The sequence below is a fragment of the Nycticebus coucang genome, chromosome 16, assembly GCF_027406575.1.
Source record: "Nycticebus coucang isolate mNycCou1 chromosome 16, mNycCou1.pri, whole genome shotgun sequence".
Classification (NCBI taxonomy): Eukaryota; Metazoa; Chordata; class Mammalia; order Primates; family Lorisidae; genus Nycticebus; species Nycticebus coucang.
The window spans coordinates 47511387-47529618 of NC_069795.1; the positions used below are offsets into that span (position 1 = coordinate 47511387).

Genomic DNA, 18232 nt, shown 5'->3' on the forward strand with positions numbered 1-18232 from the left:
CAGTAATCCCAGAGCTTTGGGAGGCCAAGAGGGAAGGACTGATGGAGGCTAGGAGCTTGAGATTAGCCTGAGCAAGAGTGAGACCCTGTCTCTCCAAGAAACACAAAAATTAGCTGGGCATGATAGTGTGGGCCTTATAGCTCTAGCTACTCGGGAGCTGAGGTAGAAGGATCACTTGAGCCCAGCAGTTGGAGGCTGCAGTGAGCTATGAGGATACCACTGCTAGCCTTGGCCAACAGAGTGAAACCACATGTCAACAAAAAAAGAAAAGGAAAAAAGGTCTAAGTAGTTTGCAAAAATCAGACTCACTCACAAATAAATGGAATACAAAGCTTTGCCAATTTATATTCCCACCAACAGTACTTAAGAGAGAAAAAGATCATTTTTTAAAATAAAAATTTAAAATTTTCAAGCTTACATGCTCTAAATTATTTACACCACAAAATTATTTCAAAATGACTATCCTACTCTCTCTTCAGATGTGAGAGCATAGACACAGGGTGAGGATCCAGATATAGAATATAGAGTATACCTCCTATTACTAATTAGGGAAAACAAAATGAACATATCGAGGTAGCTAAAGGGAGTTAGTGTTTTTTGGGTATGGTTTCAGTAGGTAATGAAAAAGTTCTGGAGATGGACTAGTGGTAGCCATTACAATGGCAGTGTGAAATACACTTAATACCACAGAACTACACTTATAAATAATAACCATTTATATGTATATTATATCACGACATTTTATAAAAGTATATACAGCAAAAAACCTCCTAAAGATTCACCTTTATCTAGCTGGGTGCTTTGTAACTATTTCTTTCTGGTGCACTCTGCAATTTGAAAGTTACAAAATGATTAGGTAACCAGTAACTTGCTTGCCTATGAGTACTGCATCACTGGTGCCTAGAACAGTGACTGGCATGCAGTTGAGTGTCCAATAAGTATTTGTATAAATGAATGAAGATAACATCATGAGGGAAATGACTGGTAGGAGTCATTAACTAAATGACAAAGATTCATTAAATTAACTGCAATAGTAATTAACAGTAATAGTAATTTAAAGAGCTGAAGTATGAAGGGTGGGGCTAAGCTGAAAATACATTCAATCATGATGACCCTAAAAAGGATTAAAAATCACTTTCAGTAATCTATTTAATAAGGGAAGAAAAGTGGTGATATAATTACCATAAAAGTGTTGGCCCTTGAGTCACCTTGAAAATTCATTTATATGAAACATGGGGATCACTGCTAATGTCAGGTAAGTGAAGCATTCTTTTTACAGTTATAGGAAAGTCAAGTGCAGAGAAGTCATAATGGAAAATGTTCTGTTTTTGAAACTTTAAAAGGGCAATAAATTTATTTTCAAGTACCGTATAAATTCAAAGTTAATTACTGGTACATTAATATTATTTTCACTAACTTCTCTTGGAAATTTAGTATTTCCTTTAATGATGAACATTGGCTAAGATTCTAATCTGTCTTTATAAAGGCAACAGGTATGTACATATATGCAATTAAACTTTTAATAAAATCACTATGGGTAATGGATAAGGAAAAGAAAAAAAATAGTGACTAATTCTCACGTAAACTGGATTTGATTTTAATTAAAGTACATTACTTAAACATTAATTTTTACTTCAACTTGTTAATATGTTGTTTAGGATACAGGATACTGCATCCTCATTTATAAGTGAATTATGTTTGTAATTTCCCCTTTATAATAATATATTTTTTCTAATTTTAATATCAGGTGTATCCAGATTAAGTAGAATGATTTTGAAGTATTTCTTCTTTTTCTATTGTCTATAAGATTTGGCATGATCTATTTTTCGAAATTATCTTTATTTATAAATATTAGTTGTCTATTCTCTTTGATACTTTGGGGAAAAAATAAGAAGTAGTTAATTGATGACTCTATACTGAACCTCAGAGTCAAAGCATTTTATGATAGACATACTCTTATTTGACAATGTGAATGTTACTTTCTTTGGATTACTATTATTATTATTGCTTAATACTTCTTTGCAGCAATCACCTGATTTCTTTTCTGAATGTATTTCTCTTCGTTCTTTCTTTGCGAGGTTTTTGTTTCTGGTCCCTATCTTAAACATTGTTATTGTTGTTAATTTTAAGCCTTTTAAAATTTGTGAAGGCAAAAGGTGGAAGCCTAATGAACACATGTATATGTGAAAATAAAGGAAAAAAATAAAATTATTATTTAAATTAAAAAAAAAAGTCGCTATGGGTAAGGGGCATCCTTATAACTTTGACTCAAACTGTACAAAAATAATTCATATAGCCAAAACATTTCTGCTTCATAATATTTTGAAATTAAAAAAAGAAAGAAACAGGAATGAAGTAATTACACATGCAACAACATGGCGAAACCTTGAAAACATTATGCTAAGTGAAAGCAGCCAGACGCAAAAGACTACAAACTTGATTCCATGTATGTGAAATGTCCAGAACAGGCAAATCCACAGAGACAGAAAGTCAAGTTGTGGTTGCTGGGTTGGCAGCGGGTGGCGGGGGGGGGGGGGGGGAGGGAAATGACAACAGGTTCCATGACAGCAGTGCTGACTACTATCATCACAATTTTTCAGTAAATATACTGAAAACTACTGAATTGTATAACTAAGGGAGTATTTTGTGGTGTGTGAATTATATCTCCATAAACAAAAGACAAAATAATTTAATTTTCAAGTTAAAAAAAAAAAACGAAAAAGAAAGGCCACAGAATGGGAGAAAATATTTTCAAATCATATATTCCATAAGGCTCTAGTATCCTCATAAAGAACATTATATGACATTAAAAAGACATACAAACTAAAAAATGGGCAAAAGATCTGACAAAGAAGATATATAAATGGCCAATGAACACATAAAACGATGCTCAACATCATTTATCCATCAGAGAAATGCAGACCAAAATCACAATGAGATACCACTGTACACCCACTAGGGTTATGAGAATCAAAAACATCGGTGCAAGCATTGCCAAGGCTACGGGGAATCTGAAACCCTCATACACTGCTAGTGGAATTGTAAAATGGTCCAGCTGTTTTGAAAAACTGTGTGGTAGTTTCTTAAAAAGTTAAATACAGTATTAGCAGATGAACCAGACATTCTGTTATTAGGTTATATCCAAAAGAATTGAGAACATACCTCCCACAAACATTTATACAAACGTGTACACAAATGTCTGTGAGTTGATGAATGGATACACAAAATGTGGTATATTCATGTGCTGGTGTATTATTTGGCCATAAAAAAGATGAAGTACTGATAATGTGCTACAACATGGATGAAATCTGAAAACATGCTAAGTGAAAGAAGCCAGTCACAACGTACCAGATGCTACGTGAACTACTCATATGAAATGTACAGAATAGGCAAATCTATACAGATAAAAAGTAGACTAGTGGTCACCTAGGACTGGCGGAGATCAGGAGTTGAGAAATGTGGAGTAACTGTAGAGTTTTTTTTGGGGGGGGGTGATGAAAATGTTCTAAAATAGACTGCAGTGATGATTGCATGACTCCCACTATATGGGAAAATTAATAAATTATATACTTTAGAAGAACTGTATGGTGCATGCATTATATGTCAATAAAACTGCTATAAAAATTTTAAAAATAAAAAGAAGTTATCCTGGAAGGAATAACAATTTACTTTCATATGCTACATATCTGCATTGATGCATGAGATAAAGCCAGGCAGGCAGTTCATTCATTTATTCAGTTAGCAAATATTTAGTAAACATCAATTATGACTAGGTGTTATTCTAGGGCACCAGAGACAAAACAAAGAACCAGGTAAAAACTGCATATGAGGAAGGTGCTCCAATGCAGAGTAAGAGAAAACAGATAATACGTAGTATTAGTTAACAACCATATGTAGTGCATTAGAAGATAATGAGTGCTTTAGAAAATTCAGAGAGTAAGAAAGTCAGAAAGGCTAGGGAGTGGCAATTTTAAGTGAAGTGGTCGAGTTAGACCTCACAGTAAAGGTGGCATTTGAATAAAACTCTAAAATCAGTAAGGGAGTGAGTGAGGTGTGAGCTATGTGGATCTGAAAACAGACAGTGGGCATCAAAGAAAGGCCCTGGGTGGGAATGTGCATGGCGAATGAAAGGGGCAAGTAAGGCCAGAATGAAAGGGGAAAGAAAGAGAGAAGTCAGGCAACACTGAACACATACAGAAGACTGTACCATACATGTTACTACACAAATGCTTCCGAGTGAGGGTAGTAGTGAGCAGAATGCCCTCAGGGGTCCTGCTGAGGAAGCCAGACATTCTCCCTTTTCCTTGTGTGACCCAGAAGAGAGGAAGCACTTACTGTGTCATTAGTCTCAACAGTATAATCTAACCCAAAAGGACTCCAGAAAATGTATACTGTAATTCTCTCCTTTATTTGCCCTACTTTTCTTTAGGTACCCAATTTTCCAGAACCTTTAGGAACATGTAGTCCTGCTTTTGTAATTCACACCTTGTCAGTAACCTTGCCTTGTAAATAGGTGGACAACTACTTTGTTCACGTGTTGCTGGCTGTAGGACAAGCCTGTTCTTGCTGCTAATTTTTCTCAATTGTATTATTATGTAATCTTAGGACTAATTCCTTATTTCCAATGCTAGGAATTTGGTATTGACTTCTGCTGTCTGCATTTTTGTTCAAAGAGATTTACATACATAGCACCACATAATTTATTGTGATTCAGAGTTAACTAACATTTATTAAGTACCAAATACTATACTATCTCTCTTTTTACAAATCTTATATTTCTCTAAGAAATACTACAATGGCATCTATGGAAACAGAGTCCACAGTACAAGCTCAGGGAAAATTTTCTTAGATGAAAATAACTAAGGCCTTCTTAAGGGTGATACAGGCATGGCTCAGTTGCCTAAACAACAAACCAAGTGGTCAGATAGGTTATAAGCTACATATTGTTAACTATCTCAATTCAAATGCTTTCTATAACTAAATTCACATATAATAAAAAATAACTACATAGTGATCTACATAGTTTCTAGGACACTATCAAACACATTAGTATTGATCAGTGGTGAAGGATAAAGCCAAGAAAGCATAAACACATCATGTTGTCCCTTCATAGCACTCCTGATGTACTAAAAGAATGAAAGTCAAAGAAAACACTAAAATCATTAAGGTGCTCTTCAGGTTGTTCATATACAGGCTTAGAATAAGCTATCCTAGAAGTCGAATTGCCTCTTTCAGTTAACACCAGCTTAACAGACTAATGACTAATTCTGTTTTAAATTCTCTTTCTCTACAAAATTGGCAACACTTTGCTCATTAGCACCTTTGTTTGACAAACTGGCACAAATACAAATATTTTTCTGTATGTTAATTATATGAAACACACAAACATTACATATATTCACTTTGTGTAGGGACTATTGTTTCCTGACCTGGAGCAAAGACTTGCTTTCTGCTTTGAGAGACCGAAGAGTCACGAGAATGGTGTGTTAGTTGTGTACATGCAGGTGGACAGAAAACTGACCTCCAAGAGAGAATGTCCATGTGTGGTGTGGCAATAAAGATTCTCTCACTTCCAAAGGTCTCTTGAAGGTAGAGGCAAAGATTGCACTCAAGGTCAGAGATTTCGTAAAAAGAAAGGTGGAGATCATTCTATATAATCTTCTCCACATCCTCCCTTATCACTGCTGGTGTCTGATAAACACTTCTTCCTGTTTTATGATAATAAATAAATAATAGATGGACCCGAGGTTTGCTTGAGAGGACTCTTCCCTGAGCTCCTCAGTCCCCTGGCATAGACTCTGTGTCAAGCCTTTGTGTTCCTCACACCAAAACTCCTTCACATGTGTGTAAATAAGGGCATATCTAAAGAGACCAATGTAAAAAAGATGCTTACTAAGATCAATAAAATATTACTAAGATTAGTTTAATGGTATACGCATTTTTAAATGTTTGCCAAATAAAATAACAAAAACTTAGAACACAAAAGAAATATTACAAATAGAAATCTAGCTAAGTGTACTACTGAGAACAAAAGGTATTTTATGAAATTACCATATAGTTATTCAGGCAGCAGACTAAGAAATTCATACTTTATTTTCAAAACCAAAGACATTCCATGAAGAAAAAAAATTACCAGTTACAGAAATTTGGACTCTATTAAAAAAGGAATTCTCCATTCAGTCCTATGTTTCATTTATAAATTAGTGTAATCTGATGTAAGATGGAAGAAATAGAAAATACTTGCCAAAAATACTGTCAAAAAATGTTGCAATCAGAAAATTATTATACTATTGGTGTTAATTCTGAAAATAATCCATCATATAGCAAAAATAACCCTGTTAAATGGGAATATTTTCCAGCCTCAGCTTTTCTTTTTTTTTTTTTTTTATTGTTGGGGATTCATTGAGGGTACAATAAGCCAGGTTACACTGATTGCAATTGTTAGATAAAGTCCCTCTTGCAATCATGTCTTGCTCCCATAAAGTGTGACACACACCAAGGTCCCACCCCACTCCCTCCCTCTTTCTGCCTTTCCTCCCCCCCCATAACCTTAATTGTCATCCTATCAAAATTGAGTACATAGGATTCATGCTTCTCCATTCTTGTGATGCTTTACTAAGAATAATGTCTTCCACTTCCATCCTGGTTAATACAAAGGATGTAAAGCCTCCATTTTTTTTAATAGCTGAAGAGTATTCCATGGTATACATATACCACAGCTTGTTAACAGCCTCAGCTTTTCATTAAGTCTTAAGCACATTGTCATTAGCTTCCAAGGGGCATCAGGCAATGAATACGTTGTTTAGAAAGTACACTAATAATCTATTACACACTGGGTCATTTTATGTCACATCAAATTTTTAACTATTTACCGTTTTTCTCCAAAAAATGAAGGTGAACTTTAGATTGACCTTTACAAAATTCTCAATTGCTGAAATTGAGAATAATTGAGAATAATTGAGTAATGAAGTTTACCATTTCCTCTCAAGTGATTTAGTGTTTTCCAAAAAGTAAACCAGGATTACCACTTTCCAATCATGCATGTACACATCCGCCCCAACGCAAATAAGTGCTGCCTCGAAGGACATGCAAATGTAGATTTCATTATTCTATAACTAGAACAACTAAAAAAATTCATCATCTAGAATTGTCCTAGAAATGTTGAGCTCTTCCTAGAAACTTGACCATCACTGAATACAGATTCAAAAACAGGAAATTAGTTCACTCATCACTCATTTTACTTTTTAAGTCCAATGATAAATGCTATTTTTTTTTTTTTTTTTTTTTGTAGAGACAGAGTCTCACTTTATCGCCCTCAGTAGAGTGCCATGACTCTCACAGGACTCACAGCAACCTCCAGCTCTTGGGCTTCCGCGATTCTCCTGCCTCAGCCACCCGAGCAGCTGGGACTACAGGCGCCCGCCACAACGCCAGGCTATTTTTTGGTTGCAGTTCAGCAGGGGCTGAGTTTGAACCCGCCACCCTCGGTATATGGGGCCGGCACCCTACTCACTGAGTCACAGGCGCCACCCTAAATGCTATGTTTTTAAATCTACTTTATAGAATAAAATGTCAGTAGCATTACAAATTTTTGTGTAATTTTGCAAGGGGCTCTTGCATAAGGTAATTAAAATTAGTCTGTTACCCCAAAACATGACTCTACCAATAACTCGTACTCTAACATTAACAAATCTGCATGAGAGTGTTAACAAATGAAGTAGCTGTTAAACAAGATTTTTCACAATCTTTTTATTCCCATATACTCTATTATCTTCAACTGGACTTCTAAGCTGCGACATGTACTTATGCTCCTTGAAAATACTCACGGAATTCAATGTGGCAGCTAAATTTCCTGGAGGGAACACACTGAGGATCTTTACCAAAGGCAACCAGCCCTCAGTGTTCTCCTGGATAGAGTTTAACCAATTCACTCTAGTTCACATAAAACAACTGCAAAATTAAGTAAGACTTCAGGGGATGGCTGTGAAATGAGGATTTCCCAAGATGATTATGATTTTGAAAAGGGTTGCTATCAAAAAGTTCCTAATTAAGGCAGATATATCAAAACCTATCCATGGAAGCAAAAATTTATCTGAAATAGTGACACAGCCTTTTGAAATTTGGAACAGAGGTTTATAAGAACATACTGACTCTGTTACCTGAGATCACTGTCAATTCTAGAGTAACGTTAATACAGGACATTCAGGTTTCCATGGGTCAAAAAGCCCCATAATTTAAATAATGAATGTAAGAACTTTTTTTTTTTTTTTTTGCAGTTTTTGGCCAGGACTAGGTTTGAACCCGCCACCTCCGGCATATGGGGCCGGCGCCCTACTCCTTTGAGCCACAGGTGCCGCCTGTAAGAACCTTTTTTAAAGAGAGAATATTTTCCAGAAACGTTCAAATCTATAAAGAATGAAGAGAGAATAGAGCAAATATAAAATCAAAATAAAAAAAATTAACTTTATTTTAATACTAAGAAACTGAAGGACAGTAAGAAGCGAATTAATTATTTTCTATCCTTTCGCCTATCAGCCCAAGATTTTTAAGAAGTAAAACTGAAAAAACGGTAATCCATCATCACCTCATCTGATAGTAGTAGGGAAATATAAGCGTGCACAGACAATGATGGAAGGGGAAAAACCATCCTCCTGTGTGTCCGCTATGCCATGTGCCTCCAGGCACCACACAAGTATTATTAGATTCGGTCCTCACAACCAACTCACTCCCATACGCACCTCAGGGAGGTGACGCTGACTGGCCAGCGGTCACCCGGTACCCGCCTTGCATGCAGCTGAGACAGGTTTTGATTCCAGCACTCCCTAGTGTCCTTCCCACAACATCACATTGACTTAAGTTTTCCCAGCTCTGTCAAAAATACTAATTGCTCGTTTAGCATAATGTTTCCAGTTCTTTTCTTTCCACTATTCCATCCACATGAATTCACTTTCTCATTCCAAGGAATTTTATTAGCCTTCACACCTTGTTCTATAGCTTATAAACTAATAAGTGAAAGCAGATGCCTCTTTACACAGAACAGTTCTCCCATCGCGTTCTATGTGAAACTTTTACCATAGTGTTTATCTCAAACTTCCCACAGCTGAAAAGGAACAGCTTGGTTTGCCCTCAGTCATTCTCGGTGCCCAAGATCTTCATACACAGAAAATCCTGGTAATTTTCTCATTTATATAATACAAAATAAAAGCCAATTTTCAATGTAATTGGTCAACTTCATTAATTCATTATTGAATATTAAAATAATTACCTATTTTCTAATGTAAATGACTGTTTTGATATATTCTTATAATAGCAACACTTCCTAAACTTGCTTACCAGAGTATTCCAAATAGCAGAGGTTAGAAGAACACAGGCCATAGCAGCCAAAATACGTGAGAGATTTCATACAGGTCTTACACTTTACCTTGGAGATTCAGGTAAATTTTCAATTTCGTTCTAATTAACAGAATTACTTTTAGTTTTTTTCTTCCTTCAAACTCTAAACATTAGCAAGTCAGAAAACAACCCTTGTTTATTTTGTACTATCTCAGCATTAATCAGGGTACGCCTGGTGATATGAAACTATATTCTTTGAAAAGAATGGTAATATGGTCTTTAACACAGCAGCATATAATGGTAAACTATGACAATAAAGCTTTAATACATTTCACTAATTATATTTTTTTCCAGTACCTCTTTTTATTTATTATTATTTTTTAATTTAATTTTTTTTTATTAAATCATAGCTGTGTACATTGATATAGTCATGGGGCATCCTAATTCTTAAGTTTTCAAAAAGCTATTATAGTTCGGGTGGTGCCTGTGGCTCAAAGGGGTAGGGCGCTGGCCCCATATGCCGGGGGTGGTGGGTTCGAACTCAGCCCTGGCCAAAAACTGCAAAAAAAAAAAAAAAAAAAAAGCTATTATAGTTCCAGTTCTAATTTTATAAAAGTGAAAAATCAGCATTTCCTCTAGGAAAGGGAAGTATTAATATAATTAATATATGGACTTTATATAAAAGTGAATACACTTTAGTTTTAGAATTCTGAAACTGCTCAAATTTTGTCAAATTTATATAGGTGTTATTAACTGTTCAGTCTTTCTGCTCTATTTCAATTTCAGATAACAGGTACTCAAAAAAATTTAATTTTTATTGTTGGAAATTGCAAAAAGTGGGAACCATTGCATAAGATGAAAATTACCTTGTTTATCTAGAACTGAGTATGAGGCCAAAAATCCTCGTCCAGAGATATGGATTCCACTCATAAACAGCACAGTAATTTCATTGCTTTTTGATTCAATTGAATGGTTCATTCGCAACCCCAGACCACAGTATTTGCCTAGGAAGGAAAGAAAAGCAGATATTTGGTATAACTTTCATGAAGTCAATATTATTTGCAATGTACATAACAGAATCAGAATAATATACCAAACTGGATATATCAGCATAATATAATGATAGCATAAAATAATGACTAGAACTCATATCACTCATAAAATAATGACTAGAACTCTTATCACTATTTTTTTAAAAAGGCAAATGACTTGAATAAGACACCCCAACACAGAATGTACACAATCACAAGTAAGCACATAAAAAGATGCTCAACAGCATTCAGCATTAGGGAAATGCATATTAAAACTACAATGAGATATATGTGAAGGGGTTCCAGGGAGGACCCTGACCCAGTCTGGGGGCTGACAAGAGAGACAGTGCTGAAGAAAGAAGGAAACTTCACACTAACTTAGTGCATAAAGTCTGAGAAGCCAGGAGAGGCTTACATTGTCTTAAGCACCAAGTGGCAGATTGAGGCAATGCAACAGAGCTCTAATTGCTTAGAAACTTTTTATTGATCTCTTAAAACAAAGTATTTGTGAAAAGAAGCAAAGGTGTTAAAATTCAAAAATAGGAAAAAAGGAATCCCAAGTCCCTTGGAAGGATGGGCAAAAGAATAAGGCATTAATTTTTAACTCAACATGTTAATATGTTATTTAGGATATTGTGTTCTCATTTGTAAGTGATATATGTTTATAATTTCTCCTTTATAATAATATATATTCTCCAACTTTAATATCAGGGGTACTCAGATCAAGTAGAATGAATTTGATGTATTTCTTCTTTTTCTACTGTCTACAAGACTTTTTTAAAATTATCTTTTACTTTTATTTATAAATATTGGTTGTCTATTTTTTGATATAAAAAAAATAAGAAGTTAACTGATGACTCTATACTGAACCTCAGAGTCAAAGCATTCTATAATAGACATACTCTTATTTGACAATGTGAATGTTACTTTCTTTGCATTATTATTATTATTGCTTAATATTTCGATGTAGCACTTGTCTGATTCCTTTTCTGAATGTATTTATGTTCGTTCGTCCTTTACAAGGTTTTTGTTTCTAATAAAAAAATTAAAAAAAAAAAGAAGAAAGCTGAGTATAAGGTAATAAATTATCAATGATAGCAATAACACATCCTGAAAGGGGAGGAGAAAACAAGTTTAGTGCCTGTCAGAAAGGTAGACAAACTAGCTTCCCTAATCTAACTGTTCATCAGGAGTTCAAAAGACTTAACCCACCCTCCTGACCATTCTCTATGCAGGGATAGTATTGAAGACATCACCCTATCTGGGCTGCCTTCAGGCTACTTTCACTTTGTTCTTTATAAAGAGCCCCAGGGATGGCCCACCTCCATGCTTTACCCTGGATGGGCCCCAGAGAAATCAGAGTAACTCCCACATATATGTCCAATAAATGGTAATATTAAAAAAAACTGACAATAAAGCAAGTATTAGAAAGGATGTAGAGAAATTGGAACCTTTATATACTACTTTTAGTATAGGCAAATTGGAACCTTCATATACTACTGATAGGAATATAAAATGGCAGACATTTTTGGAAAACAGTTCAGTAGTTTCTATAAAACATACATACTTATCATAGAGCCTAAGCAACCAACTTCTAATTATCTAATTATCATCAGCTAGTTATTGAATAAATAAAATGTGGTATATGTCCATACAAAGGAACAACTCGACAATAAAAAGGAATAAGCCAGCCATGGTGGCTCATAATATAATCCTAACACTTCAGGAGGCTGAGGCAGGTGGATTGCTTGAGCTTAGGAGTTCAAGTCCAGCCTGAGCAAGAGTAAAAAGCTAACTCTACTAAAAACAGAAAAAACTAGTCGAGTTACTTGTAGCAGGTACCTGTAGTCCCAGCTACTTGGGAGGCTGAGGCAAAAGATCTCTTGAGCCCAGGAGTCTGAGGTTGCTGTGAGCTATCATGCCACAGAACTCTACCCAGGGCCACAGAGCGAGACTGTCTCAAAAAAAAAAAAAAAAAAAAAAGGAACAAACTACTGATATATGCAACAAAATGGATGAACCTCAAAAACATTTTGCTAAGTGGAAGAAGCTATATATATTTCTAGAAAAGGCAAAAAGGAAAGGGGAAAGGAAAGAGGAAAAGGAAATGGAAAGGGAAGGAAAGGAAGAAAGACAGAAAGAAAAAAAAAAAGGGAAAGCTGAGTAGTAGCTGCCTGGGGCCGGGAATGTATGGGACCTGTCTCCAAATGGGCACAAAGAAACTCAGAAGGGAAACGTATTTACGCATGAGTGATAATTTTGTCAGAAATTGCAAGATGAAGAGAAAAACTACTTTGCTCTATCTGAGATAATCTCAGGCCTATACATCAACAGAATGACAAAGATAAAAAATGCATTCTATTCTATATATCGTCATGTTTTAGACTTTTTCCCAAAGTCCAAAGTTTGGCAAGTTAAGTTCAATTTTTCTGTCTCTCATTCAGACTGACTTGACATAATTTGAGAAAGGAGAGCACCTCAAGTAAATTTTCTCCCTGTATAGGCCCAGAAAACAAGCTATCTTATGGGTCATCAACATCTCCTGGATGCTGGATAGGGCTTGGATGCAGAGAAAACCTGAACAGCAGTGAGTTAGGGAAGACTCAGAAGAGAAAAATACCGAAGACCCATGAAAATCCCAACAGAGATGGAGGTGAGGGTCTCTGGAAAATGTGACAGAGGCTAGAACATTAATCTCTTAAAATAATTCCATCCAAGGAATAATTTATGCAATTATTTCCTTTACTGTGGAAATTTCCAATTCTCCCATCTTAGATAATGATGGAATAGACTTACTCATATGTACATTTTTTTCCATATTTAAAATGATTCTCTGAAATGAAGTTAGAGTCATGTTTTTTTTCCAAAAGAGTTATGTTAATGTGTACTACTCCCATCAATATAGGGGAGTTTTTATTTTGAGGCAGCTTTATTACCATTTTTCCCTGTTTACAAATGCTTAAAAGTCTATAAACAGTATATAAATGTAGAAGAACATAAACAGAAAAAGGCATTCATCCTTACATAATCCAACTACACAGCAGTAAGTACTCACAACACTTTCAAGGGTATCTCTCTATGCCTCAGCTTTCTACATCTGATAAATGCAAACAATAATAGCATTTATGTCACTGAACATAAATGTGTATCTGCATGTACACACACACATAAGCCGAGTACTGTTCCTGTGTCTATTCATCTATTCATGCATATTCACTCTCCAATATATTACTACTAAACTCCTTTTCAGAAGGGCTGTACCAATTTACTGCTCCTCTCCCAGCAGTATTAGAGATAAAAGAAACTGATAACTTGTATAAAACTAAACTTTTCCAGTGTGTGCTTACTTATAAATTTTCCTCTAATATGTGATTTCTTTATATTTCTAGGGTATTTTCTTACCAGGACTCCATGTCTGTTTAAAATTTTAATTACTTGTATGTTACACATACAGCAAAAGGAAGACTTTTCTGCATAGCCATGACCTGATCAGTAGGCCCTTTACAAGGAGTTTTCTCATTAAACTGAAATAATAAATAAACAAAAAGCAGTTTTCTCAATTAGTTGCCAAACTGAAAATTAGAGAGACACATGCCAGCTGGCCTAGAAAAAAGCAAACATCTATGCTGTGAACTGCCTATCAGAGCCATCACAGGCAGCCTCTAGAAACTGAGAGCAGTTCCTGGCCAACAGTTACCTAGAAAAAAGGGACCTCAGTTTTACAACTGCAAGGAGGTGAATTCTGCCAGCAGTCAGTAAACCTGGAGAACACTTAGCCCCAGATGAGAAACATATCCCCAGCTGACACCTTGATCTCAGCCAAAAGAGACTATGAGTAGAGCATTCTGCTCAGAATTCAGACCCATAGAAACTGAGATAATAACTGTGTTGTTTTAAGCTGAAGTTTGTGGTCACTTGTTAGGAAGCAAAAGGAAACTAATACAACCAGATAATTTACATGGGTGTCCACCTGCAGCCTGTGGGCCAGATGCTGATTTTGTGACAATGGTTTTTTTGCTTATCTGTGGTGTCGGATGTCACAAAACATGCACAGACCTTTTTTTTTGCTAATCAGTTTTCATTAGTGTTTGTGTCTTAATGTGTGGCCCCAAATTAACTCTTATTCTTCCAATGTGTAACAGCAAAAAAGAAAGATTAGACACCCCTGCTTGGTGTATAGTAAGACTATCCTGCTTTGGGACCATCAAATCTGATGATAATACAGAGCAGAAGTTGGAATCTAGAGCTCAGGACTTGAATCAGCTCACAGAAGTATTTTACTTGGTCTCTTGGCCCAGAAAGTTTAAGGCCATATGTTCTTTCAAAAATGCTTCAATTAGGTGCTCACATTTAAAAAATCTGGAAATGTCACATAAATTCTGAATTTCTGCTTTCTCTTGAAAAATCGTAAGAAGAAAAAAAGGAAGCGTAGGCCAGTTTTCCAAATTGTTTTCCTAAGTAGCACTGTCCCCTTTGAAAAAGAAAGTCACACTTTAGTTTGCCCACAGCCCCACCATTCCACAGTGTTCCCAATCCTGAAGCTCAGTTATCAATTACTTCCATGGCTGTCACGATTGTTCTTCTCATCCCTGGTCTATTTCAGCAATTTATTTTACCTATTTAGCCCCTGTTGGCAGTAAGTTTGTATCCACTGGAAGGTAGAGAGTTCGCAGACCTTAACATTTATTACTCTTGCTATGTCCACATCAACTATACTTTTTATAGATGGGAGTAAGAGTGAACTCTGGAAAATGTTAAATGGAAATATTCTGTATTCAAAAGATAGGAGAGATGATGCACCGAGAAATATTTTGTATTCAAAGGATAGGAGAGATGATGACTCCGACAGACCAGAAGTAGAGTTAATATTACAAAACTTAAGAAACCCAATTTATGTTCTCAGAGAAAAGGAAGCTTGAGAGGTGTGTGATGAAACAATCTTCCTCTTAGGAACCTGCAACTTAGAAAGATGAGATGGAGGGTAGGGAGTTATTATATCATTAAATCTGAAATGTCCTATTTTGAATCAAAGTTTAGTTTTCTGTATCTCAAACAAGGGGCAGTACAATAAATCAGAGTATGTGCCTTAACTTTCCACACAGTTTTTCCATCTTAGCAGTAGCTTGTGTATGCCAGCAGCAAAGGAGCCTGGAGAGCAAGTGGTGATGAAACTGTGAAAGGCATTTTCCACAGCTTGCTGAGATTTGAATATTTTTCTTTGCAAGAAGGGGTCCAAAGCCTGAAAGAAATGGTAGGGAGCTGGTGCAAGGTCTGGTGAACATGGTAGATGAGAGTTTCCAAATCCAACTTCTGTAGTTCAAGCAGTGTTGTTTGTATGACACTTTTGTCTTGTAAGATGATTGGCCTGTCTCTGTTGACCAATCTCAGCTGTTTCATCCCAAGCCTCATCATTTCACTCAATTGGCTGCAGTAGACATCTGTTGTAATCGACTGACCACGTTCCATGAATCTGTGTGGATAATGCTGGCACTGAACTACCAAACAGACACCATTAGCTTGTTCTGGTGAATATTAAGTTTTGGACTGTGTTTTGCCCCTTCATCTTTATCCAGCCATTGTGCTGAACATTTGTGATTGTCAAAAAGAATCCATTTTTCATCAAACGTAACAATACAGTGTAGAAAATGTTCCCCTTTATGTCGTGACAGCAAAGAAAAGCAAGCTTTAAGACAATTTCTCTTCTGATGCTCATTTAATTCATTATCCAGCTTCTTCATCTTGCCAGTTTGTTTCCAATGGTCCAATATTGTTAGAATAGCAACATCAAACCTTGGTGCTAATTCATGCCTCCGCTGAGAAGGATTCACTTCCGCTACAGCTTTCAGCTCGTCATTATTCAGCTTGGTCTCAAGTTGCCCGTGTGGCTCATTTTCAGGACTAACATCACCAGAACAGAACTTCTCAAACCATCAATGTAGTGTGCAATAGCCTTCCCAAACATTTTGTTGATATTTCAGGCTGTGTGAGCTGCATTGGTTCTACAACAGAACTCATATTCAAAAATAACATGAATTTTTAACTTATCCATGTTTTCACAAAAATTGCTCTAAAAAAACCTTTGAAAGATAATTACAAGCCAAAATCTGCATTTGAAGAATACAAATGTACCTACTCAATTAAAAGAAAAAACAATAAGTGTCAAATTGAAATGTCAGAGAAACCAACTGCTCAACTCAGTACTTAAGGAAATCAGACGTTTCATACTTAATAACCTCATACTCACTAGAAGGAAAGCACAACTCTGCCCATCTCTGCTATAAAATATAGCTAGTCTGAAGAGCATTGCTTTTAATTTACAAACTGATTTAGGAATTGTTTTTTAGTATCTAGTATAGGAGCATCTCCAGTCTCAAAAACAAAATTTAGAATTCTCAAAGGAATTCATTTATTGAATGAAATCTAGGCACTAAGCTAGGCAGAGACTGGGGATTCAGTGATGAAATGAGATAAACAGTTTTGCCCTCAAAAAGCTAAGTGTGGATGGATAGGGCAAATGTAGCTGAAGCCACTATGTACAGAAGAAGCCATAATAGCCCCTGGAGAATATTTAGAGTAGAAGTTATTATTCAATAATGTCCATCAGTACAGTTTATTTTTTTTTTTTATTAAATCATAGCTGTGTACATTGATATGATCATGGGGCATCATTCACCAGCTTCACAGACCGGTTACCAAGTACAGTTTCTTTAAAAAAGCTTCAATGATCACTACCTTGTGTTTGGTGGGCCAGAGCAAGGTGGAGTTGTACAAATTAACCCCCTGACTTATTTAGTCTTTTTGAATGACTAAAATGTCTTCCCATAATGATTTCTCCTGAACAATAAGCTGCTGTTTGCAGCTGGATTTAATCTTAAGCTATCTCAACAAAGACTCACCTGCAGAGGATAATGAGGAAAAAGATATAGATCGAATTTCTTTTTAAATGATTAGACAAATGGGTATATATGTATATTTAAAATCAGACACGTAGGTTAAAAAGGGATTTAATAATATAACTAAGAATGAATTTGTCTTTCCTTCTAAAAGATAGTAATAGTGACTGCTCTTAAAAGTATGTTTTTCTACAATATCATAAAGTCATCGTACATTTTGATTTTAGGGAAGGTGGCTATTTCTCTTAAAAAAAAAAAAATAGGAGATCTGGTATTGGCATATTTTAAATGAATAAGGACCACATGGGGAAATGTACCTTGACACTCTGACTTCTATCTCATACATCATAAACAAAAATCAATTCAGAAAGGACTGAGAATAATATGTGCAGAAAAGAGCATAATAAGAAAAAAAAATAAAAAATAAAAATAAATCAGAAAAAAAAAGCACATAATAAGACTTTAAACCCTGAAAACATCTTCATGACCCAAGGAATGGAAAACAATTTCCGAAACACAACGCAAAAAGTATTAACCATAAAAGAAAAAAAGGTAATAAAAGTGAGCTATTATAAAATTAAATAAAAATTAATGTCCATTTGTTAAAAGATCAGAGTATAAAATGTTAGTCCATAGAAAGGGAGAAGATATTTGTAAGACATAGAGTAGAACTTCTATAAAGTGACCTAAGGGACTGTAACAACTGGTCACGATGGGGAACTAGGCCTACTATACTCACACGTACATGTGGCGAGTGTCCAGACTATGAAAATTAGGTCAACTTAAGGAGGTGGTCAGTGTAGGAAGGTGGTCAACTATCAAGGTTCTACTGCATACCTACAAAGAACCCATGGCCAGAATATATACTGAACTTCTATACATGAGTAAGAAAAATATTTCCCACCAGAAAAAGAAAATGTAGAAACACTTTAAACAGACACTTCACAAAAATACTCAAACAAACATGAAAAGAGC

At 35.5% G+C, this 18232-nt stretch overlaps 1 protein-coding gene across 6 annotated transcripts in view; it reads right to left on the reverse strand.

Annotated features, from left to right (window-relative positions):
* The window catches only part of DCBLD2 (discoidin, CUB and LCCL domain containing 2), a 73710-nt gene that overhangs the window by 29282 nt on the left and 26196 nt on the right, over positions 1-18232 (reverse strand). For all 6 annotated transcript variants that reach the window (XM_053565751.1, XM_053565752.1, XM_053565753.1 and 3 more), the window contains one exon: positions 10200-10337. In XM_053565751.1, the coding sequence (XP_053421726.1) occupies positions 10200-10337 (138 nt within the window). The remainder of the gene's footprint in view (positions 1-10199; positions 10338-18232) is intronic.